The following is a 25,429-nucleotide window of genomic DNA, read 5'->3' on the forward strand; positions in this document are numbered from 1 at the left end:
AATTTATCCGTCTTAGCCCCAGAAAAGTGAGGGATAGGAATGTTAGATGACCTCTGATTGAAAGAGTGTCCTGAGATAGGTACCCCAAATCGAGTTCTCAAACTTTCAACGAAGGATTCCACGCTGGATATCTCGGTTTCAAGCATGTTCGACTGGGCATCTAATGCTGTTGCATCTTGCTCCATGTCAGTAACCATTGCGTCCTCACATAAGGTTTTGGCTTTCTGTAAGGTACGCTGTGCTTTCTCAATTAGCTCTTTAAATTGAGCATTGAGCTTATTGAACTGACCTAACTGCTTAACTTCGGTGGTTTTAAGATCAGTGAATTTTTCGCAGAGGTCGTCAAGCTCCACAAGCAGAGGGTCCCTTTTTTGTTTTACCCTTGCTTGCTTCACCGCGTATGTCGTAGGATTTATGCGGTTGGGGATGGGGGCTGTATGCTGGAGCGTAGTTGCTGCAGGAACAGCTGTGGCTTGAGCCGTAACTGCTGGAGGCGCAGTTACTTGCCTGTCACATGGTAAGGTACCTGCCTCGGATCCGACTGCTGAAGTGGTAGTCGAGTCGTCAGAACAGGTAGAGAGAGGTACTGCTGGAGCAGCAGTTGTCGTACTTGGTTGAGCTTTCAAACGTGATGTACGATGGTCATGAATGAACTCGATTTTTGAGCGCATGGCTATACGTAGCTGTAACGCTTTGTTCATGTCAGCTTCGGTGACCCTTGGGTCTGGGCTGTTGCGAAAGAAAGCTATGATGTGGCGAATTGACGAGGCTTTTTCTTCCAATAATGATAGACTATTGTCTAGCTTTTCAATGCTAAACCTGTCAGGGTTATTTATGATGCCCTGACAGTCTTCGTCTATCATCATGCACTCATCGCATTCGATGATGAGTTTGGTTGCCTCATCAGTCATGGTTGGGGTCTGCGCTGGAAAAAGCGTAGATAGATCGACACTAATATTGTGTGTCGATGTGGAAGCGTTATAAGCTGAGCCTGGGAGGTGGTCGTGTAACGGGAACTGTTCAGGGTTATAAAAAACCTCGTCCTGAACCTCTTTCTGTAAATCTTCAGAATAGAGTTGTTCCAGAGCTTCTTCAAGAATTGAAGCTGATTTTTGAAAGGATGGTATGGGGGAATAATTATCCCAATCTAGTTGCTGTGGGGCTAGCTCAAACTCTTCAGTATCTGTAGGGGTTGTGGGGGTTTGTGGTGAAAGGCCGTTATACGGATGTGTAACGGGAAATGTTGTCAATGGATCAACAGGTGAGGAGGGTAGGTGGGGGGCTGCAAGTAATTGGAGAGCTGCAGGGGGTGTAGGGAATCCTCGGATAGGTGACGGGGATGGGCTACGGAGGTGGCTGTTTTGGCCTGGGGGGGTGCGACTAACACTGGACCTGCGTGAAGAAACGACAGGCCTAGAGTTGCGGTCAACCGGTTTTTTCCGTTGAAGTAGCGCTTTTTTTGTTTTAAGGAGTTTTTTGGCGCGTAATTCAAACGGGGTGTTGAGTTTATGTTTTTTGGCTAAAACTCTGACGGTTTTAAGCCGCCGGTTCACAACAGTCGCAGAGTCGGATTTTGAACGTGTATTTTGTGGAGGGGTGGGGTGGTTAATGGAGGGTAGGTGAAGGGTGTTATGCCTTGAGCGTGTAATTGCTCCGGGCGGTTTTGTAATGAAAACTTCCCTCATTTACCACTTATGGATGGTTTTATTATATTTCTATATACTACCCTTTTTTTTTTATTGGTGATTATTATTTTCTAAGTTCCGGTTGAACAGAACCATTGAAGCTAATAATGGGATGGGTCTTGTAAAGTACAAGTACCGGAGGAAATAAGGGGGGGGGGGGGGGTTTTAAGTGGCCTTGTGAACAAGTACCGGGGGGTAAAGTTTGGGTGTGCCCTCAATTAATAAGAGCTAAATTAGACCAAGCTGTATGGTCAGGAGTTTTTCCAGGTATGGCACAGTATCCAAGATCTTATATCAACATCAATGTCAAAGTCAAATTGTTGGCTAAGATAGATATTGTTAACAGACAGACACAAAGACTTCTAGGCACTTTGCTGGAATAAATTTTGTACCTGCTGTTTATACAGTGTGTTCTTCAAATCTGCGTCCTGTTCTTTCCAGCCTCTGGTCTTCCAGTATCCCGGGTTACCACTGTGGTTGTCCGGGCATTTGTTTCTGCAAGTATCAAGGTCGTGGAAGTAGGGGGCAGGTTGATGTTGGTTTGCTAAAATAATTAAATATTAATATGTTTAATAAATTAGTTGAAACCTAAAACTTTATCCTAGCTACCAGCCTTAGTTTTCCCATCCTGTATTTTATATACTTTAAGGGTTAAGGTACAGTAAAAGAGAAATGGCAGCTCTACCTGTATATTGGATAGTGCCAGCCTAGATTTCTCTTAAGAGCCGGCAGACATTATAGATAGACGGTCTGAAAAAAGTTTTGTTTTTGAATGATTGGAAAAAAGAAAGAACAGACCGATTATTTATAATATCTGCCGCAGTAGACTGAAAGCAACCTTCTGTTCTGGCTCGACCTAAAAATGGACAGCCGTTAGATTGGACTGCACACCATTGGGGATCTCCATTGTCTTATCCCTTAAGATCCTTGCATTTATTCATTGATATATAATTCATTCTCTTAATCTGATGGACTGACACTTGCTGAAAGATCTAGTATTATCAATACATTTCTTTATTTCAGAGAACGATTGATACACCTGTTAGCTGTTAAACCTTATAGAAAAGTGGAATTATTACCTAGGCTGCAGAGAGGTAGGTTTTGCTCATTTTAGATACCTATCTTTTTGTTGTTGAATTTTGAAATTTTGTTCTTAAAAGTGCACCTACCGTTCTTTCGGGTTGTTAATGTTCTCTTGTGTTTGCAGATGGGCTGCGGGAGAAGGACAAGAAGCAGGTGATGCCTTGTCTGAGCGAGGTGGCCAACTACAAGAGCAACATCTACGAGCTGAAGCGCAGCGTCTGGAATGACGTCATGGAGGACTGGCCCTTCTACACGGAATCTGACAAGGCCGCGCTGCGCCGCCGCAAACCGCAGAATCTGACGCCGCCCGGCTCCGACAACGGCTCTACCTCTTCCGGGCACTCGCCGTCCTCCACGAATCCGCCCTCGCCGCCGCAGATCACGAATCCGCTGAAGCGACAAAGCTACTACGAGCCGAGCAGCGATACGGCCAAGAAGAAGCGAGTGTCGCACTACAAACGGCCGCCCAGCAGCGCGGCCGGCGGCGGTTCGGATCATCAAATGTCAGGCTTTGCACGGTCACCATACAGTTTAAGCGGTTCTAGTCCAATGATGGGGGGTAGTGGTCAGCACGGTGGTGGGGGCAGCACCCACGGGGGCACTCACAGCAACAACGTGTCCCCCAGCCCCAGCCTAGACTCCACCCACTCCTCCGGGGGGCGCAGCACCAACATGGACAGGTTGGATCACCTGCCCAACGGTTCCGGCACCTCCATTTTCGAGGACGCCAGCGCCCCGGACTGGGGACAGTTCCCCAATGACAACGACCAGCCGCCAGCCGAGCATGTCAATCACCACCACAACGCAGCAGTAGCAGCAGCCACCGCTACTGCAGCCGCTTCTTCCCACGGCCGCTCTAATTCTCCGTTTAACAATTATCAACATACACGGTCTAGTCCGGCGAGCGGCGGCGGCAGCACGACATCTTCGTCGCAGCAGCTCATCAACAGCTTCGAAGCCAACTGCGCTGTGGAAAATAGTCATCATGGCAGTGGCAGCGGCAGTGGCCGGGCGGCAGCCGCCAGTCCGCACGCTGGATCATGGAATTCTGACAGGATAGACGGCTCCCCCACGGACAACTCTGGGGCCTCGCCCCCGCTCAATCTTCAGTTTAACTATAACAACACCAATACAGATTATTTGACGTAAGATTTTTCATTTTTCTCTTATATTCTGATTTTCATTTTTAAAAAAGCAGAGATCTTAAGGGATAAGACAATAGACGATAGCACAACTTTACTCCTTCTATTATAAAAACAAATGACATTGTTTGTACCACTCAATCAAGGTTTTTAAGGCAATAAAGTTAATTAAATTGCATATAGAACTTTGGGGACCAGTTTAATTTACAGCTCTTTAAATGATTATAAACTAAATAATAAGATGGTAAGGGAAGGGGCAATGGACTTTAATGATCCTGTCCCCAAAGTTTTGACGTCGTCTTGACATTGTTCTCCTATGATTGGGTAATGCTAAGTAACTTGTCTTATTTTTCCCTTTGTAAAAAGGAAAAATTTATTATCCGGTTTCGAATAAATACAAGAAATGTAAATATCTGTTTTATTTTGCAGCGAATATGTTCCCATCTTGACGCGGGACCAGAGAGTGAGATACAAGAAGGAATACAACACGCATTACAATGAGTATCTGCGCTACCACGAGATACTCAGGCAGGCAAAGAGTAGGTTTACAAAGCTGTCCAAACAGAGGGAGAATCTACAACGTGGCACGCCGGAATATAGAGTAAGTCAATTTTATTTTAGCTATGCTCAGCTCATAACATTTGACATAGATAATTGAAAGCAAAGCATTTCTTGACTTAGCACATATTAGAATTGTCCTACCTATTTCAATCTGACTTTCCAAAGCTAGGTAGGTATTAATTAGAAAACGTAGCTAGGTACTTTTTATTAATAAGATAAAATTTGTCCATTTTGATTGTTCTAAAATATTAAAATGTATTTAAGCAACTTTTAGACTCAAAACTTCTTTTGAAAAAAATGACACATTTTAACGTTTCTTTTGCCTAGCTTAATACTTGCCATTTATAATTTATTAACTTAATGTAGCATTAAAAACACCTTTTCTAACATCTAAAATTAACCAACCTTGCAAATCAATCGGTAGAAAATTTTGCCAAATATCTTTCAAGCAATAAAAAGATTTTAAGAATATTTGTTGACAATTTTATTGATTTCTTGTCCTTTTAGCAAAGAAATTATAACAAGGATGATAACATCCATAAAAAGCGAAGCATTGATCCATTATGGATATACGGACAAAGTGATTTAAAGATCAGATGATCAGTGGTCAAAAATCTAGAATGAAATAGATGGTCTTTAGGTATATTTATTTAAATTTTTGTTGCTTAACTGACAGGCTGACGGGCTAAGTAAATTATTAAATGTATGCTCATTGGTTCCAAAAATGTTTTTTTTTTGTTAATGAAGCACATTTTAAAGTCTGAATTTATTTGAAAATTTGTTGATATAACAGAGAATTAGAAACCCTTCAAGTCCCAGCGCTTTGTTATATTTTGATCACTTTTGTCTAAAAATAATTTATTTGGCCTAAAATAATATTTAGATTAATTAAAATCTAAAATCAACATTGAAGTACATTTTTTTATGAACTGACACAATTTTAATACAAGAAGGGGGGGGGGGTGAAAATATAGTTGTTAGGTGAATTGTATGTAGTTATTAAGGAAAATACACTTTGCAATGCAAAATGCATATTTTTCTATTGTTGAGTTGTATAAAAAGATTTAGAAAGTATGTTTTATAGTTCTAGTTATACTTTTACTATTGTCTCTATTTTGGTTTTATGCCTTTTGAAAATGAAGGCATTAGGTTTTTTCATTTTCCGCCAATATTTTTTTTTAATGTTTTCTTGTTATTTGTCAGCGATAGGAGATTTTAAGAAATATGTACTAACAAATATTTTTTCTCTATTTTCAGCGTTTTAGCGAAACTGTGATGGCGGAGTACTCTCGCTACAGCCAGGACCCAGTGTACCAGGAGGCCAACATGAACTTCCACTACCTGCACAACAAGCTGGCCCACATCCGCCAGCTAATCCATGAATTCGACACAATGCATCGAAGCTAGACAACACCACTCTGCCCCCCCTCCATGCCCCCACTCCTACTATACACACAACTACGCCACTAAACACTGAAGAACATACACACACACACAACTAACCAACCAGCAGCCACAGCTACACAGTGATGAAGAGCCCATGAGCTTTTCTATCCCTCCTTGCAGTAAAAAAAACCTCCAACCCAATTTTATAAAAAAAAAATTGTCTGCTTATTTATTTTGTGTATGTTGAAACAAGGATGCTCACATACACAAGTAAAACTATAAATATCAACACAAATAACAAAGCATAATGGAGCAGTATTGAAGCAGCTATTGTAGCATCCTCCACCAGTATTCCTCCAGTTTATAGTCCACCTAGTAGCCGCCAGCAGCAGCAGCCAGACAGTATTCCTCCAGATTTAGAGTAACACACCTTCCCACAACACCCCCCATTTCCACACTCATAGTATAAAATATATTAGTATCAGAGCCACAAATTTTGGAGCAAGCTCGGTAACTTTTGGTATTTTCAGTATTCCTCGAGTTTGCGCGTAACACCACCCCTCAAAGCCAACCAGCCAGCCAGCCCCCCCAAAGTATTCAGTATTTTTCCAGTAGAACAAAGTTAAGTCCCGCCCGTCCCAACCTCACCAACCCTCATGTCGTCACCCCCACACAGTATTTTTATAATTTTATCTAAGGTCTTCCCGCCTGTAGCCAGGGCACTGAGCCCCAGCCCTGCAAGACTCACCCACCCCCCAGGAGCTGCCTCCCATGTGATGAATAGCATAGTGTAACCAACTACAAACTCTGTACTACAACAACAAGACAAGAACAAGTCATAATAATTATCGCACTAGAGAGGGAAGCCAGTGCTTGCTTCCTTGTTACACCAAATGATATTTCATAAAGACATGTCTTCCCCCCCCCCCCCCCTTAGCTCCCTCTCCTGAATAAAGTTTCTAGCTGGTGAAGGAGAGTTAGGAGCAGCAGCAGACACTTTTGTATCATAGTCTTCTTATGTGACAAATCCTTCTGATTGGCCGCACGGAAATTTTCCTGCTGTAACAAGTATGTACCATATATCCCCATACCATACCAGTCTCTACCTACACCCTGCAAGAAGAAATTGGCAGCAGCCCACAAAACCATCATGTTAAACAATGCTCAAATCAAATGTTAAGCAACCAGCTTACTTATTTACCTAGCAACACAAATCATTTTTAAATTTGTAAAGTGTACACAAAAACAAAATGGCGTCTTCTCCCGGATTTAGTACGTGCGGTACACACACACACACCCACACACACACTATTCTCTCTCTCCTATTGAATCCCATACTCAAATTCGTGATAAAATAATATCTCTGAGAAAATATATGTTGAGGTGAACTGTTATTTGTAAGAATAATGAAAAAAAAAACTAGACTTGTCACACCTGTGCCTTCCTACTGCGGAGCAGTGTAAACAACAAAACTACTACTCCTCCCAAAAAAACACAACAAAAATGATCTTTAGTGGTTACAAAACTGAAAATTAAACATGGACTTATTACTACGATTTTATTATCAAATGAATGGCATTCTTTTTTAATTTTATTTAGACATAAAACTGCTTTAAATTGAAGATGATAACGTGATGTTATAAAATATAATTATTTAATTAAATGATATATATGAATTAGTGAGGAATTCTGCTTATTAGTGTTTTCCTGCATTTACCATATTAACCAATATTATGTTCTTTAGTTTGCTCAGATCCTAAACACAAAACCACACATAAAAACACACACACACTTTTTTTTAGTAATATTTATAAACTTGTTTGACCAAATGACTCAAAAAAATTGATCCCTCCTTGCTGAAAATTAGTTGTAATTATAATTATTTGCTCATAAAATCCTCCAAAAAAATAGAAAATTATTTGTGTAATGCTTTTAAAAATCTCTCCCCCCCCCTCAATTCCTATTGTGTCTTCATATAGTGCCAATAATGAGAATTTTATTTCTAGAAAAAAATAATTGTGCCTATTAATATTTTTATTATTATTATTGTGATGTTAACTATTTAGACAAAGACTATGGCAAGGCATTGAATACTATTGTCAGCTGTCTGTTCTTACCTGGATCTTATTGATTGATTGCAATATTAATTGATTGATTGATGATATTTCTGGTAATCTACAGACTTCTAGGTGCTGTGAGGCAATTTGTGCATCAAAAAAATTATTTTTTCTAAAGTTTTTTTGTATCATTTTTTGAAGTTTCATTAGCCGTTTATGTTAAAATTTTATATACAAATAGTTAGAATATGTATTATTAGTTATGTTATACTCAAAATTTAGGTTATTCAATTACAAAATTTATAATAACGACTGATAAAACTTTTAAAAATGATATGGAATTGAGGACTGAAAGAGAAAAAAATGTGGTGGCAAAAGAGTTGTGTGTGTATTTCCAATTGCCACCGTATTTATACAATTATTTGTTGCATCAATGCCGGACTACTCCCGCGACGACACACAAAAAAACGAGCTTCCCCCCCAATGCTATTTTTCTCTCTTTGTGTAAGAAACAAAAAGAGTCATCAAGACATTATACCGACTTTAGATTTTTATTAATTTCTAGCAAGGTTTTTTTTTAATAAAAAATCCTTGCTGGATGCAACTATTATGTTCTAGTCTGGTGTTAGACCCATGGTATCATGTCCAGTTGATCTAGGAATCACCCCCCCCCCCGCCCCTACTCCTGCTCAATATAAAAACACTTAAAAAATCTTATATTGTATCAATAAAGAAAAAAAATGTGTTTTTTCATTGGATTTTAACAAAAAGAAAAATAACACTTTTTCTTCATTAGGTAAACTGGATATCCTATCTGGGCTTAACACCTTAACATTTTTGAATTAATTTTTGGGCATTATTTAGGCCCAATATATGTTTACTGCATTATTAATGTGTACGACTTGTACATTAATGTGCACACAAAACTACACAAACATACGCGACCAATCACAAATACTTGTTACGCATTACTATTTAGTAGAATTCTTCATTCTGATATAAACCTCTATTTTGACAAAATGACCTCTTTTTTTCCCCCCTATTTTCCATGTTATTAAGTTAATTTTCTATCAAGCAGATTTTATTTTGTTTTGACATATCATGAATTAAACTGTCTGACAGAAACACTTTTTAACAAACAATTATCCTATTATTTATCCAGGCTTAAAAAGCCTTAACATGACTATTTATCTTCTATGTTTTCTCCTTGGACATAAAAAAAATTACCAACGTACATTTTGCTACAAAAAAATTAATAAAAAAAATATTCGTCTAAAAAACACATCAAGTGATTATTTTTATATTTTTTATACTTGTGACATTTTAGGATGTGAAATGTAAATACTTTTTTGCTCGCTTAAACAGAAAAAAAATGAAAGTATATAAATATTAGGAAATGTTGAATCAATTTCTTCCATAATTAGAAATTCCAAGATAATTTTCATGCAGATATATAATAATTATGTTTTTATTATTCTAAAAAAATCCTTATGTTAATTATGTAAATTTGAGTTGCCAAACTTATGTATCAATGATAATTAGATTATTAATTAAAAAAGCCTTTAATTTTGATAATTAGGCTACTCCCCTAGTCTCCTGATACTCTCCCTCATTATATCCTAATCTATCTCTTAATAATTTTACCCTTCCTTATTTTTGTCCTAATTAGGGTAAGGCCGGATATCCGGCCATTTTCAATATTCGGCCGGATACCAGATATTTGGCTGACTTTTAATTTCGGATATCCGGTTCCTGTCGGATATCTGGCCAACGTTCGATATGCAAATTGCCGGATAACCTGATATCCGGCATTAAATATCAGCCAGATATTCGGTATCCGGTTAGTTTCAATATCCGGTTTCCGGCCCAACCGGATATCCGGCCCAACCCTAATCTCCATACATGACACACAGCCCCTTTCCTTCCTGCAGCTCATCTCAAACTTATAAAGTATAATAGTAACAAAAATGTGGAATTTTTACATTTTTCTACTTTTTCTGAAAGCCAAGGCTTTGCATTATTATTTTATTATTATATTATTATTATTATTATTCTTTGTTTTATAATGTGATACTGTCAACATATATTTTCAACTTGTCCCCACCAATGCCTTTTTTGGGGATCTATGTCAAAATTTTAATTTTACTATTTAGTTAGCACACAAGATTTTTTCTTATAAAAAAAGCATAAAATTAACTGAACATAGATTGAAAAAAAGCATTTGATATGACATGTTGAAAATTTGTGTTTAACAGCAACTAAATATGAAAACAAGGACAGCTAGAATTGACCGGCAGCGGCGTGGCTGTGCCAAACATACACACACAAACACGCCTCCGCGCGCATTTTTCTATAAATTTGGACGATTTTCTAAATTTTTACGCTCGCGCGCGGGGGACGTATTTTTGTGTCATGTTGTATGGTGGTTCTCCGCCCCTCCCCCCCGGTTTTCCTCCCTTAACTAAGAGCTCACTAAACAACTGATATTAGCTTTTTAAAATTCCAATTATATTCTGAAATCTTATATATTATATATTAGCTTTTTAATTTGTTTTATTCTTCAAGAATTGGATTAGTTGTATAAGATCTCATGCAGCGTATATTCTGTGTATATCCAAAAGCTTGAATCCATTATTTTTTTATGATTGGAATGCATATCTCCTCTCTGTGATGTGTCAGCTCTGGTTCACATTATTCTTGGCACACCATCTCTAGTAAATATACTTTGTTGATATGACTAACAGCACAACATCAAGAAATTTTTTCACTGGGTATCTTTCAAAAATAATTTTAATTTTCTTGCATATCAAGCAATTTTTTATTGTCACAAATTAATAAAAACTTGTTGGCTATTTTGTATATTGGCATACTACCTATGTATTATTTATATTTAAGTAAATGGCTCTAATTTTAAAATTTAAATTCTCTCGCAGGCCTACCTGTTAACAAGTTAAAATAATATTTTTTTTTCTGGTGATTGCTCAATTCAAAAGTTTTTTACATTTCAATTCAGAAATTAAAAAAATAAATTATCATTGAAGCTCATATTTGTTTTACATCCAAAAAAAGTTGTTTAATTGTTGAATTTATCAAAAAAGTTTATCTAACTGTTATTATTTTTTGTTGTCAAAATTTTTCCACAAAAAATTTAAATTTGTGAGTCAAAAATGATAATTGCAGCTTGCTTGTTTTTGAAGGCATTATCTTAGGGTGGTTTTTAGCCATTTTTCTTCTGAATTGTTTGTAGATATTTTATATTTCCAAATTGCTTATTATGTTTAAAAATGATACCTATATAAATTTCTTGATGTTATGGTCATATTTTCAAACTCTGCCAATTTCTTATTATATTATTATTTGTTTTGAAAAAGTTGTAAAAATATGAAAATATGGATATTTTGTAATGTCATACCACATGATTAGATTCCCTCTCTCCTGGGGGATAACTAATCATTTCAGTCAGATTTAACATATATCATAGTAACGTTTTTTTTACAATGCATATATTATTCGCGAATAGAAATGAAAAATACAAAAAAAGTATAAAAGTTTATAAAAAAATTATTTTATTATAATTATATTATTATTTGATGTTGCATAACCCTAAACCACATTTTTTCAAACTTTCTTATTTCCCCCCCGAACATGAATTAATTTGTCTCAGAACTCTGAAAATTGTTGAGGATTTTTAGTGCCATGCCATTTTTTGTATATTTTTTGCATTGAAATGTTAAGATGCATGTATTCTGTGTACTTAGAGTTGTACACTATGTACTTTATACTCTACATTCTTAGGTTTATGTGTCCTCGCACAAAATCTACCAGAATGTACTTCACAAAGTACATAATGTACACACTTTGTACTTCCTGTACTTTTTTTTTGAGAAAAAACCCAATGGATTCTACATACACACAGAGGTGGTTGAAATAATCATGAAAAAAATCGTTGATATTAAATCTATGCATTATATAACTATTATTATCATATCAATCTCATAACAATAATCTCCTCGAGTAGAATCAATAACTCCTTCAGAATTAGTTCCATAATAAAAATTAGTAATTATTTAATCATTAACTAAATATTCAACGATTTTTATACCTCTTAGCCTGCGTTTATATATGTGTAATAAAAACCAATTGATAATTCTCCTCTTTTATATTTTGTAATTTTCAATGTGATACTTTGAAAATTTTTGTGATTTATTTCGTTAATTCATTCCAAACACTCTTTAAGCCTTTTTTTCTCCAGTTTTTAGCAATTTTAGTTTAGAAATTTTTTTCCTGCTTAAGAAAGTAGTTTTTGATACACAAACTTCCTAACTTTTTACCTTTTAGATCCAATAATGAAACAAAAAAGAAACATTTTTTAGTTTTTTAGTAATGTGTGATGTGTTTTTAGCCATTCTATATATTATATACATATATTTTTATATTGAAGAAATGTTTTTAGTTGTATAAACATGTTGTGAGGCTTAGGCACTGTTTAATATGACCCATGTGGGTATCGAGTTCTGTACCATGTACAGATATTTTTTTATTATTGCGCCAAGTACAGTAATATATAATAATAATTATAATACCAGGGTTATGCAACATCCCCTCCCCCCTCTCCCATGATAACGCCCTGTGTGCCCGGAGCTGTGTACCTGGAGGATCCTGCCAGGTGCAGAGGTCCCGGCAGCCCAGGGTGTAGGGACCATGCTATACATACGTGTTGGATGTTCATATAGTAATCAATGAAAGCAAGATTTAAAAACGAAATAAAAATGATACATGATCTGGAAATGTTATTTATTTTTGGATAGATTTTTAAGGTGATAAATACCCGTTAGCCCGAGAATTGTACACAAGTTAATATTTTCTAAAAAAGTATTTGGTTTTAAGAACAGATCTATAGTATAGATGTATTTACAGTCAACTACATCCCTTTTTCAAAGACCTCTTTCGTCTGATTCTAAATTATTTTCTGCTACTTGGCTGTGTGAGTGTAAGCGACACCATTTGTTGATTTTCAATGACCCAATGGAAAGGTTGCCATGGGGAGATACAAATTTGTAACCCTTTCTCCCTCTAGTTTTTTACTTTAATGTTTTAAGATTATCTTCGTTTATTTTAAAAAACTCAAGAAAGGCCAATTGGTACTGTTCAAAATCGGATCCGTAGTTATCCTGTCATTGATTTTAAAGAATAATTTTTCTTATTAACTACAGAAGTGCGTTGGTTGATGGGAATTTTTAGAATTTAAAGGTTTCTTTTCAGTTAATTTTATCAAAAGAATTAAATGGAATTGCCATCAAATTTTAGCTTTAACTTAAATACAACGTCATATATCAAATTAACAGGATGTCTTAATAAGGGACGTATAATCTCGAATGTTGATAGCACATTTAGAAACTTCGTAACAAAGAACACAAAATCTATAAGTAGCGAAGCACAAAAAAAATTAAGGATGTTAAAACGGATAAATTGATTTAAAGAGCATTTATATAAAAAATTGTAGGAAGAATTAGGAAACCATTCCCACGTTTTTTTCAATTTCTATATTTTGTGGCATGACTGAAAACCGACGGACAAAGTCAATACATACTGAATGCTCATGAGTATAGGTAATCTATATCAGCCGTCTATATTAAATAGCAACTAAGAAAATCACGTTTTTTTCCATAGCGCTACGGTCAAAAGTAAATATAGAGTAGCTTCGCTACTAAAAAGATTAAGGTCTCTATATATTGCTTCCAATAAATATGAATCAGCAGGTAATCTTATTCTTGCCAGTAAAATAACCTAACCTAGGCATTAAACAAAACAAACGAAAAACTACAATCCCCCTCCCCCTCATTTCCAATTCATTTAAAATGAGTATGATTGGTTATCGGTGCTGAAGCAAATATTTGTGCTTACTTAATACTTATAGATGTTGTTATCTTTTTTTTCTAATTTACCTTTTATATTGTAAATTAGGATTTTCCTTAACTTCTGTTTCACCCTAAAACAGTCTGACGATTCTTAGAATAAGAATGGATGTATTATTACTTTGATCTTATACTAGATTTTCATGTTATTTAATAGAGTGAAACTCGCAGCTAGCCCCATCCACCCCCTTTACCCTATCCTCTCCCCTCTTACTTGATGAACAAACTGACCAATAAGTGAGTTCCATCTCAGCGACCTAAATTGACGACAACTTCCACTCATATTCTATAAACATTACAAACGGTTACGCCACTAGCATCTATGGGCTCTGTATTTGAAAGGGCAGAGAGCTAGGAAAAATAGCTTTAAGCCACCCCAAGACTTAAATCTCAAAGTAAAATAGTCCTACACGATCACATGATCTATGTGAAGCTTACCTAAAATAAAGAACCTAATCGTTTCCGTGGTTATTGAGGTATTAAGCTTCAGAGATGGGTTTTTGAGAAAGAATGCCGCGTTTTTTCCGGCATTTTTTAGACATTGATTGATTGAACGAAGACGATATCGTCTTCGTTCAATCAATCATTATTATGTAAATGCCAACAGAGTATACAACTAAAGAATTCATAATTTTCAAATTAATATTTTAGTCATTTGTATAATGTCTAATACAGCTCTAAAAAGATGCATTAATTAATATGCAGCAAAAATAGATTTAAGATAATTTGTTTTTCTTCTATGAAAGCCGTACCAACAAAAGCGAAATAATTAAATAAATAGTTGTATACTCTGTTTATACGACATGTCTAAAAAATGTCAAAAAAACGCGGCATTCTTTTTTCAAAAACCCATCTCTGACAAATACCATTAGTTCTACATTATATACTAGCGGCTACGCCCTCATTATTTATGTATTTTATGTTTTTAACCATCACAGGTCCAGTAAGTATATTCCACGAAGAGTAGTCCAATCGGTTACTGAGATCTTAAGCTTCAGACAGACAGACATCGTTCTACTTTGTATTATAGACTAGTTGCTTCGACCCTAGACTGTATGGGAGGGCGTTGGAGGTCAGGAAAAAAGCCTAAAACTACACCTAGACATATAAGAAGTTCCCCTTAAAAGGACAACACATAACTGCGAGATCTTAAGCTTCAGACAAAAACCATTAGTAATTTATCTGATTTGTACCTGATAGTTTATGCAATGATTTATAATTTATTGTAATTAATTTTTTTATGATTGAACCAGATGACCTTTTTGCTTTGAAATAATACAAGGGTGATAACAAAAACGAAGTTCAACAAATATTAAGAAATATAGAAGAACAACTTTGGGACACTTTTTTTTGGAGAGTTTTCAAGGTTTTGAGGGAGGTAACTTAATGTATTTTTTTTTTCAGAAAGTTTAAGGGTTTGAAGGGGTGTTATCTAAAGTAATTTTCTACTAACTTTCAGGGGGTTAAAATGAGGTGTGATTTATCCCTACCTTTTGACGTCTAAAAACAACTCATATATCCATAATAACTTGAATACAGGATGATTAATGTAGACACACTTACACTAGAAGACCTTATTTTAAAGATGCATCGCTTAAAATATTCTTAATGTCTTTGAAATCATTATTCCAAAAATCAACGATTAAGATGTTTATGTTAGCTAACTGCGATTGCGCCCCTAACATTGGGTAAGGATGGAGGAAAATAGCATAAAACCAAATATAAAAATTAAATAGCCCACACCATTCCTAGACACATTTAAAGCTTTCCTTATTTAAATTTAAAACTAAATCGGTTCAGTATATAATAATTCTTAGGCTACATATACAAAAAGGATAGGATTTGGTCTAAAAAATACCCAAAGATTTTTAGATAAATATATATTTGGTAAACAATCAAAATACTTTTAACAAGTTTATTTTTTTATACATAACATAATGTCAAATAATCACAGAGTTTTGTTGAATTAATATTAGCCCCAAAAACTTCTTGGTGGAAAAGTTAGTACATAAAAGTTTAGTACAATCTATTTAAGCTGAAGAAATAAATTATAAATAATAGGAACATAATTTTCAGTCCAATGTTCCTAACCCTTACTAAAGCCTAAATAACTGTATTAAACTTTCAATGGTCATAGTTAACCTAACCTAATATTTTCTATCGAACATTTTTTTTATAAAATTGAAGCAATTAACTTGATTTAAAATTTCAAAAAATAATACATTACTTTAAGAGTTCAAAAAGAAAATCTTAAAAACCAAACTTAAAAGTAATAAGTATAATATAATACAGGGTGCGCCACATAAAACCGGACTTTTTTTAAACGGTCATAGCGTCAAAACTATTTGACCAATCAGCATAGGCGTCCAAGGGGGGGGGTAATGGGCCATTTGGCACCCCCAAACGATTTTGGGGGTGCCGTAGGCACCCCCAAAATTTTTTGAACAATACCCCCCCCAAAAAAAAATTACCCCTACCTTGGGGGTGCCGTAGGCACCACCAACGATTTTGGGGGGGGTATTTACCCCCCCCAAACGATTTTGGGGGGGGTAATTACCCCCCCAAAATAAATGTTCTTTAAAAAAAATTTTTTTGGGGGGGTATTTACCTAACTAAATTAAATATTTCATTAAATAATGAAAAAGAATTTCTATAGGCGATTTCTTTTGGGAGGATGTCAGGGTGTCTCAAAACTAGTTATAAAACTTACCAGGACCTATAAGACGCTTCACTTTAAAGTATAATCATATTGGTTCATTGGTTAGTGAGTTAATTATTGTATTTTTATGTTCTAAAGAATGAGATACTACTATATATTTGAATAGTAGTGGCGCCCTTAGCATCTAAGAACTCGTGTTTTCTAAAGGGTAAAAAGGGAGGAGAAAAATAGCCTAAAACCACTCAAAGGATTGACCTATAATAGTGTGGAACCATCATGGGATCTATGTGAAGCTTTCCTAAAAAGGAGAACTCAGTATTAAAAGTAATGAAATCTGAAGCTATAGTCAAATAAACCTTACTTACTACTTTATGTTATAGGATAGTACTTATTAACTTAATAGATTAGGTAGGTGCTTTTTTTACATAATTAAATTACCCCCCCCCAAAAATTTTACCCCCGGGGTAAATTAGTTTGGGGGGGGTAATTACCCCCCCCCCCAACAGATTTGGGGGGAGTATTTACCCCCCCCCAACAGACTTTAGGGGGGGTAATTACCCCCCCAATCAAATTTTACCCCCGGGGTAAAAATTTTGGGGGGGGGGTAAAAAAAAATTTCGCCGCGCTTCGCGCGCCATTTTACCCCCCCAAACACGAATTACCCCCCCCCTAAAATTTTTTACCCCCCCCAAAAAAAAAAGCTTGGACGCCCCTGCCAATCAGGACGTTTGACCCCAATATATAAAACCAAAAAATTGGAAGCATTTCGTCATGAAAAGCAGAACAGTTTTTTTTTATAAAACTGTGATGTAATTTGATTTTTTTGTTAATTTAACCATATTGTATATTAGGGCGGGTTCATATCGGAATTAGACAAAGAGGGGATATGTAACAGATAAAATTAACCTTTAAAACGTTTCTGACCGAAAAAGAATTTTAAAAAATTTAGTTTTAGAACGCGACCACTAAAAAATATATTTGATTACTTATTAATATGCAAAGACGACATTCAAATTTTTTTTTAATTAGAACTATGGCTTCATAGTGCTCCCTGGAAAGGCCTTGAGGAGCTGAATCAGGAACTTTTGTCCGTTTCAAAATATCTCGTTCCTAGCCTTAGAAATCACTAAAAAACCACATTTTTTAAAGGTTTATTGAGAATTGTCCAATTTGTAGAGTTTTTTTTAGATTTTCTCAGGCTAGGAACGAGATTTTTTTAAACGGTCAAAAGTTCCTGATTCTACTCCCCAATGCCTATTCTGGGAGCACCATGAAGCCATAGTTCTGATTCAATAAATTTTTGACTCCCATTTACAAATAGCTATACAATTGAATGTCTGGTCGTCAGCGGTTTTAAGACTTAAGATAAATTTTAAATCATCCAGAGGTGTATTTTACTCATACAAATCATTTGCAGATCCCCGCTTTGGCCTCAGAAAAAAAAATTTCAAAATCGACCCACCCTATTGTATATATATTAGTTTATCTACACAAAAACTGCCTTTCATCAATGATGAAAGGTGCTTAACATCACTTGTTCTCCCATTCTTCCATTCGTGCTTAGTCCACTTTAATATGGAAACCATAATTCAAACATGTCTTCAAACCGTTTGATATCCACTGTATTAAAACAGGTTTTGAGCCATACTATAAAAAAAAATGTATCGTAGCGTATTATAGTATACGTGCAATAAAATAAAAATCATAAAACTTATACCAGTTGGCTCGTGCCTTCGTGACCAACAAAACTGGAATTACCCTTGTGATTTTAAAATTTAACTAGCTGTAGAAAACCGTCTATAATACGATACAATAAATAACTATTCTGTATTTCTTTCCATTGCATGACATCCAATAAGCATGTTCTAACATGATATTTTATAATAAAATTAATATTCTCAATCTCTCTTGGTAGATGCTTGTCCTGTTCTAAACTGATGCCAGGCCTGAACCACTGTGCCCCGGGAGTCCCACAGCAGTCTGCTACCTAAACATAATATTAATTATTTACTGCATCGTAATATAGACAGCTTTCCATGGATAGCAAAATTAAAGATTGAAACCAGTTTTGTTAACCCAGAGAAGTCGATGTCCCGGGCTAACAAAACTAGTTTTAATTTTATGAATTTTTTTATATTCGTGGAAAATTATCTGTAATCCAATTTTCAGTAGGTATAGCTGAGAACGGATTCTAGACTGGAAATTCCCATGATCGTCTAAAAGGGGATTTATTTTATCCGTTTACAGCTCAGATAACGACATTTTTTAAAAGAAGAATACATGATTTTTTCCAGATATCTTAAGGGATAATACAATCGACGATAAATTGAGGTACACCTCCAATCGCCCCTTCTGTAGATTTATTGGTAGAAAAGTTTAGACACTGCAAATTTAAAATTTGTTTTAAGTCTACCAAGTCAGTTTTTTATTCTTTAAGCCAACGAATGAGAGAACATAATTATAAAACTTTGGATACTAGTATAATCTTCATTCCAATATTCTTTCCCTTCTTGCAACCATAATTAGTGCACGAATGGCAATTATTTAGAATACGAATTTCGTTTTGAAACTTGGCATGATTAATCCTTGAGAGCACTAAAAGTTAAAAAGTATGTGCCATTTTCATTTGTGCAGTAATTACGAGATGGTTGCATCCCCCCCCCCCCCCCCCCAATTATTCCTACCTGCATGGCACCAGAAAATTCCATAAAGAACTCCAGACAGATGTGCCGCATGATCAAACATCCTCCAGCCAGCAATCATACCAACTGTGTCCAGACACATCATACCCTAGAGAATAAACACTATAAAGAACTCTAGACAGATGTGCCGCATGATCAAACATCCTCCAGCCAGCAATCATACCAACTGTGTCTAGACACATCATACCCTAGAGAATAAACACTATAAAGAACTCCAGACAGATGTGCCGCATGATCAAACATACTCCAGCCAGCAATCATACCAACTGTGTCTAGACACATCATACCCTAGAGAATAAACACTATAAAGAACTCTAGACAGATGTGCCGCATGATCAAACATCCTCCAGCCAGCAATCATACCAACTGTATCCAGACACATCATACCCTAGAGAATAAACACTATAAAGAACTCTAGACAGATGTGCCGCATGATCAAACATCCTCCAGCCAGCAATCATACCAACTGTGTCCAGGCACATCATACCCTAGAGAATAAACACTATAAAGAACTCCAGACAGATGTGCCGCATGATCAAACATCCTCCAGCCAGCAATCATACCAACTGTGTCCAGACACATCATACCCTAAATAAATGTATAAACATAGATGTATACTCTAGACAACTACCTGGATCCAGTATTTGGGACCTTTTACGTCTGCAAATTGCTTTCTACTCTTTTGTAGCGACTTGGATGTGTTAATATACCCGACGCTATTGGCTGATATTCAAAGACCAATGAACAATAACGTGCTCAGAGAGTTCCAACAGATGTCCAATGGTCTGATCATCTAAAATTTCTACATTCAATTTACCTTAATAGCTGCACTGGCAGTAAATGTGAATCCAGGTAAAAATATCAGCTGAAGTTTGGCATCAGGTACTAGAGTGGCAAAAATACCTGCAAATAAAAAAATTAAACATGAAAGTTGTGTAAAAGTGATTGAAATTTTATTACATGGATATTGCACTCCGTATATGTACTCTGATAAAGTAATGTTCACAGCTGGCTAAAATAACAAACGATACACCCATCCAATCCTCATATCCTATCCCCACCCTACCCACCTACTGGATAAAGAACCTGAACAATAAATGATGTCCAAATTACCAAGCTAAATATATCCAAGTATATCTCATATCAATTGTATTGTAAATTATACAAGTCTCTAAAGTTCAAAAACACGTTCTTTTATTTTTTAGCCTAATAACATTAAGGGTCTTTTATAAAATCTTGATTAGTTGGTACAAACTAGCAGTTGAGCGAGGCTACTCTACAAAATGTCCGTCTGTCTGTATATTTGTAAGTAAAAGAAACTATATTGAGAAATAGTGGTTTATAAACTGCTATATAAAATACTAACGGTTACACACCTAGAAGCCTAAGAGGGCACTTAAAGTTGGAGAGGGAAAAGTCGACCTCCGCCCCATTTTTAATTTGAGTTTTAAAAAGAAAAAGTAAATACCCTCTCTCAAAATAGTTAAGAACCTTCCCTGGACCTATAAAAAGCTTCACTGTAAAGGAGAACCATATATGTTAGCGAGATCCTTCACTACAGACAAATATAATAGGATTATATTATGTTGAAATTTTTTGTGAATATTCCTCATGGGTTTAAAAAAAACTCACCAACAATTGTTAGGATTGCACCGCTAGCTCCAATACTGGGGGACATGGAACCCATTGATATCTAAAAAAAACATTTATCTTAATTAGAAATTCAGCTTTCCGCGGATAAAAATGTACAATTATAAGATTAAAACCAGTTTTTTAGACCTGAGATACCGATGGCACGGGCTAAAAATAAATGGTTTTAATCTTATGATTGTACATTTTTATATTCGTAGAAAACTGGATATAATATGATGCCAGACATAGGATTTTCATATGGATGATAATCTAATCCACTGGATATTAATCTGTTTTGAAAGAATTCGAGAATAGTTATTAATCGCCTTGAATTATCGACAGCTTTCGTATTTTAATATTCGCGGAAATTTGTCTATAATACGATGCAAAACATGATTTTTTTTCAGTATCTCAGAAAACCGGTTCTAATCCAGCGGATATTAATCAGTTTGGAAGCTATAGTGGAAATCCAGATCTATATATTCTATATATGTCCTTCTACTTATTCTCCTTTCGATCTAATAACTTCGCCAAAATTCATGTTACGCTATTTTTCAAACTCAATTTGTGTAAATAAATAAACGTCTGTCTGTGTGTATTATGAAGGATCTCGCTAACCGTTGAACCGATAAAGTTTTCCTCCCTTTAAACTCAAGTGCCCCTAGAGGCCTCTATAGGGGCGTATCCGCTAGTAATAAAAAAGAATTACAGAAGGAAAATAGTTGAAATTAGGGAGAAAAAAATAAAGGATTATTCCAAGAACAGAGTTAATGTGTAATCTAAATCAGGAAGGAAGGGGGACAATGGGCTGTTATTACACTAGTCCCCAAAGTTTTATAATAACGATTATTTATTTGTTAGCTTAATAACTTTGGGGATCTTATTGAATTTTGATTTATTGGTTCATTAAGTTAAGTATCCAAGAGTTTCAATCACTATTTGTAATCTACAGTAATTTTGTGTATCAGCATTGAATATATAGATCAATTTATAAGAACTTTGTCTTATCCCTTTAGATCCCTGAATCTATATCAAACATCAAAGGACTTCAGTCTCTGTAAATAAGGAAACCTGGATTAAGGAAAATTGATTTTTATAAAAGGTTCAAAGTCAATGAAAAGTTGGTGCTTTCCCTTAAAGTACCTAGCTATCACAGAACCCCCCCCCCCATATTTTTATAATTCAATTAAATTGAAAATAAGGGATGATACATATGCATAATCTTATTGGATGGGGGGCTAACCTGCCCAATATAACCTAACTTATCCTTATACTAAAGTAACAGGATGTTTGTCTGTGTGTCTGTACCGAAGGATCTCGCTAACCGCTGAACCGATCGGGTTCTCCTTAACAGGGTAGATTCTCATAGGTCCCGGGAAGGTTTATAACTATTTTGGGGAAGGGTACCACCACCCTCCCAAGAGAAATCACAATAAAATCGAAAAAATTTAAATATTCCTGCCGCATAGTGTCGCTAGCGTATGAATGTTTCTACGTAGCGTAGTGGCGCTGCGTAGACATGAATTTAACAGCTGATTGACCATAGACAAATTATTTCTCAAATTATATTTAAATTTTAAAACAACATTTAAATGCCACTAGAGGCACCTAGGGGCGTAGCCGCTAGTCTTATCCTAAAGTAACAAACGAAATCAACCTCAACAAATTATTTTCAAATTATTTAAAAATAATTTATAAAAGGATGTATATTATATATAAACTGATTTAATGAGCTTTATTTTATCCTTGACAGGTTTTATGTCATAAATATAAATTACCTTGAAAGCATAACTTGCTAGGGCAGTTAATACGCCAGACGAAAGATATACTGCTAAAAATTGTTCCTAAAAATATAAAATGTCTTGAACGCCAAAACATAAATATACTAAGATCTAAATTAATAAATTTCTGTCAGGAAATTTTAAATTTAACAAAAAAAGGCTGAGTGTTTAATTACAATTTAGCAGTGTCCAAATTTTTCCACCTATGATTTTTATCTACGGATGGTAATATATTTTTCATCTTTGGATGTTTACATCATTAATTTATTGTCCATTGTCTAATCCCTTCAGATACGTATTTATTTCATTGGATCTATTATTACTTGGATCTTCACCAAATTTTTATGTTCTCTAAATAAAGTAAAGCTTGCAGCAGGCTAAAATAACGATTTCCTCTTTCAACCCCTTTGCCAAATCCTCTCCACTTCTACTATATCAACGAACTGACCAATAAACAAGTTACATGTTAGCAAGCTAAATTAACGACAATTTTTCCCCTGCCATAATATACCCATTAGACCGAAAATGTACAGTACACAAAAGCTGATAATAACAACTAATCACTCAGGGAGGGAGGCAACATTGGACTGTTTCAGTGTTTATTACACTAGTCCTAAAATTTATATGAACATTTTCTTTTTTTGGCTTTACAACTTTGGGGGGACTTTTATTGAATTTTGATTGGTTGGGTCATTAAGTTGAATGTCCAAACGTTTCAACCACTAATTGAAATTTACAGAAGTGGTAATTTTTGTGCATCATCTTTGGAGGTTTACAACAATTTATCTGCCATTGTCTTATCCTTTTATATCCCCACGAATAACTAACGTGTTGCTTTCAAGAGTTAAATTAATATTGGTTTTAAAATCTCTTTGTCTTGTAATCCTTATAATAGAATAACAGGATGTGTGTTTGTATGTCTGTCTGTGTCTGTTTGTCTGTACCAAAGGATCTCGCTAACCGCTGAACCGATCGGGTTCACCTTAACAGGGTAGCTTCTCATAGGTCCCGGGAAGGTTTATAACTATTTTGGGGGAGAGTACCACAACCCTCACTAAAAATCGACAAAAATAAAAAAAAACGCACTGCGGACACTTTTTGCAATTAGCTAAAAACATAACTAACACCATCTAGCGGCAAAAATTTTTTTTTGGTAAATCGCTGATTTTGAAATAGATTGATAAGAAACAATAGAGGCCTCTGGGGGCGTAGCCGCTAGTTTTAACATAAGGCATTCAGAAAATATTTGTACAACTATAGAATAACCTTGTGTACTGTACAAAATCGGACCCTGAATTTTACTGTCATCAAATTCTTACCTGTCCTAAATATTGTACAACAGGTCCCATAAAACTATGAAGTGCAAACATATTAAAACCTAAAATAAACAAAATTTTATAAACACAGACAATCTTTTTGGAGACTAATTTCTAAAAGACACAAAAAAAATTCAAATATTTATTTATTTATTATAGGATTTGATGTTGAAAGGCTGCTCTGCTGGGGTAAAAAATTCATTGCATCAGAACTATGGCTTCATTGTGCTCCCAGAAAAGGCCTTGAGGAGTGCCCCTAGATGCTAAAATGGTCCAGCCGCTAGTACATGATGAAAGTATTGCAAAGAAAATGGAAACCAGGTAGACCAAAAAAAAAACCTGGAGGAGGGAATTCCAGGATGAACTGAAAGATGTGAATCTATCATCTTTCAATGATGCCTCTACTGAGGCCCAATTCAAAGAAAAATGGAGAACCATTGTGCGTGGCCTACGCTCAGAAAATAAAGGTTACCTAAATGTAGCGGAGAGTGATGTGAGAATGCAGACAAAATCATAGGTAAACAGGTGGCAGGACCTGCTGGCGAGGCAGCAAACCATTTGGACATTATACCCTTACAACAGTTCAATCAATTCAATCAAAAATATTAAATAGTGGGTTATTTTTTCCTTTTTTGTGTAAAGTTGTGTGTAAAGTTTTGGTCAAATGCGCTTATAACGTCAAACTGTTCTTAAGAGGGGGGGTAAGTTTTGACACATTTGCGTAAACTGTGAGTATAGGCTTTATCTTTGGACTGAGAGGATAGGTTATAAAAGAAAAAGTCATTCTTATATGATAAATTTTTCCAAGTTTTTAGATTTTTTGGATAGGCCTCCAGGTTCAGTAGCTGCAGGCCTCCAGTATAAAAATTATATAAAATTAGCTCTTAACTCCAAAAAAAAAAATTTGGATTTTGATTTTTACCTGTCCAGAGACCACCTGGAGGCTTATCAAAATAATCTTAAAACTTGGGAAATGTATCTATAAAAATGAATTTATCCCTAATAACCTATCCTCTCAGTCCAAAGATACACTCACTGTTACGCAAAAGTGTCAAAACTTCCCCCTTATCACCATTTCATATATATACATTCGGTCATTATAAAGAACAGTTAATAAGAACATTTGACTAAACGGTTACACGCAACTTTAAGGAAAATACTTGAAAAAAATTATCTTATTTTTTTACATTAAAATTATTTTTATAGATTGACTTTTGTTACAATTAAATTGATTCGTAATGACAGTTTTATAAACACGTTATCTTTTTCGTTGGCTTAAAACTTAAGGGGCTTTCATAAAATCTTCAAGAGTTGTTGAACTAGCCGTAAATATTGTTCTGTGTTTTTGGTCCCAAGAGTTTTTTAATTCGTTAATTCATTAATTCGTTGAGTTAAAATTTGGGAAATCTTTTGGAAACTTTATTGGAGAGTCTAAATCTTTCCACAAAAAAACAAGTTTAATTCAGGGTTTCGGATCCGCATTGATTTTTTGCGGATCCGGATCCTCAAA

The 25,429-nt window shown here is 35.3% G+C and overlaps 2 protein-coding genes across 3 annotated transcripts in view; one reads left to right on the top strand and one right to left on the bottom strand.

Annotated features, from left to right (window-relative positions):
- Positions 1-12,696, top strand: part of Su(Tpl) (Suppressor of Triplolethal) — a 95,614-nt gene extending 82,918 nt beyond the window's left edge. Inside the window, exons 6-11 of the mRNA XM_080151290.1 lie at positions 2,709-2,779; positions 2,893-3,913; positions 4,340-4,511; positions 5,729-8,027; positions 11,374-11,454; positions 12,024-12,696. Coding sequence (XP_080007416.1) covers positions 2,709-2,779; positions 2,893-3,913; positions 4,340-4,511; positions 5,729-5,878 — 1,414 coding nt within the window. The 3' untranslated portion in view covers positions 5,879-8,027; positions 11,374-11,454; positions 12,024-12,696. The remainder of the gene's footprint in view (positions 1-2,708; positions 2,780-2,892; positions 3,914-4,339; positions 4,512-5,728; positions 8,028-11,373; positions 11,455-12,023) is intronic.
- A 5,316-nt stretch (positions 12,697-18,012) lies between these two features.
- rho-7 (rhomboid family intramembrane serine protease rho-7) lies at positions 18,013-24,517 on the bottom strand. Of its 2 annotated transcripts, XM_080151291.1 has the most exons (7): positions 24,392-24,517; positions 23,923-23,981; positions 22,601-22,666; positions 20,823-20,883; positions 20,008-20,093; positions 19,173-19,278; positions 18,013-18,475 (listed from the first exon to the last, which is right to left on the bottom strand). In XM_080151291.1, exons 1-7 carry the CDS (start codon positions 24,483-24,485, stop codon positions 18,387-18,389), a joined length of 561 nt encoding a protein of 186 aa, XP_080007417.1. In that variant the 5' UTR covers positions 24,486-24,517; the 3' UTR covers positions 18,013-18,386. The 2 variants fall into 2 exon arrangements, with proteins under 2 accessions (XP_080007417.1, XP_080007418.1); XM_080151292.1 differs by lacking the exons at positions 18,013-18,475; positions 19,173-19,278 and adding an exon at positions 19,488-19,678.
- Positions 24,518-25,429: the final 912 nt, after the last annotated feature.

This window comes from Acartia tonsa, chromosome 2, assembly GCF_053477335.1.
Source record: "Acartia tonsa isolate MP-2025a chromosome 2, ASM5347733v1, whole genome shotgun sequence".
NCBI classification, from domain to species: domain Eukaryota; kingdom Metazoa; phylum Arthropoda; class Copepoda; order Calanoida; family Acartiidae; genus Acartia; species Acartia tonsa.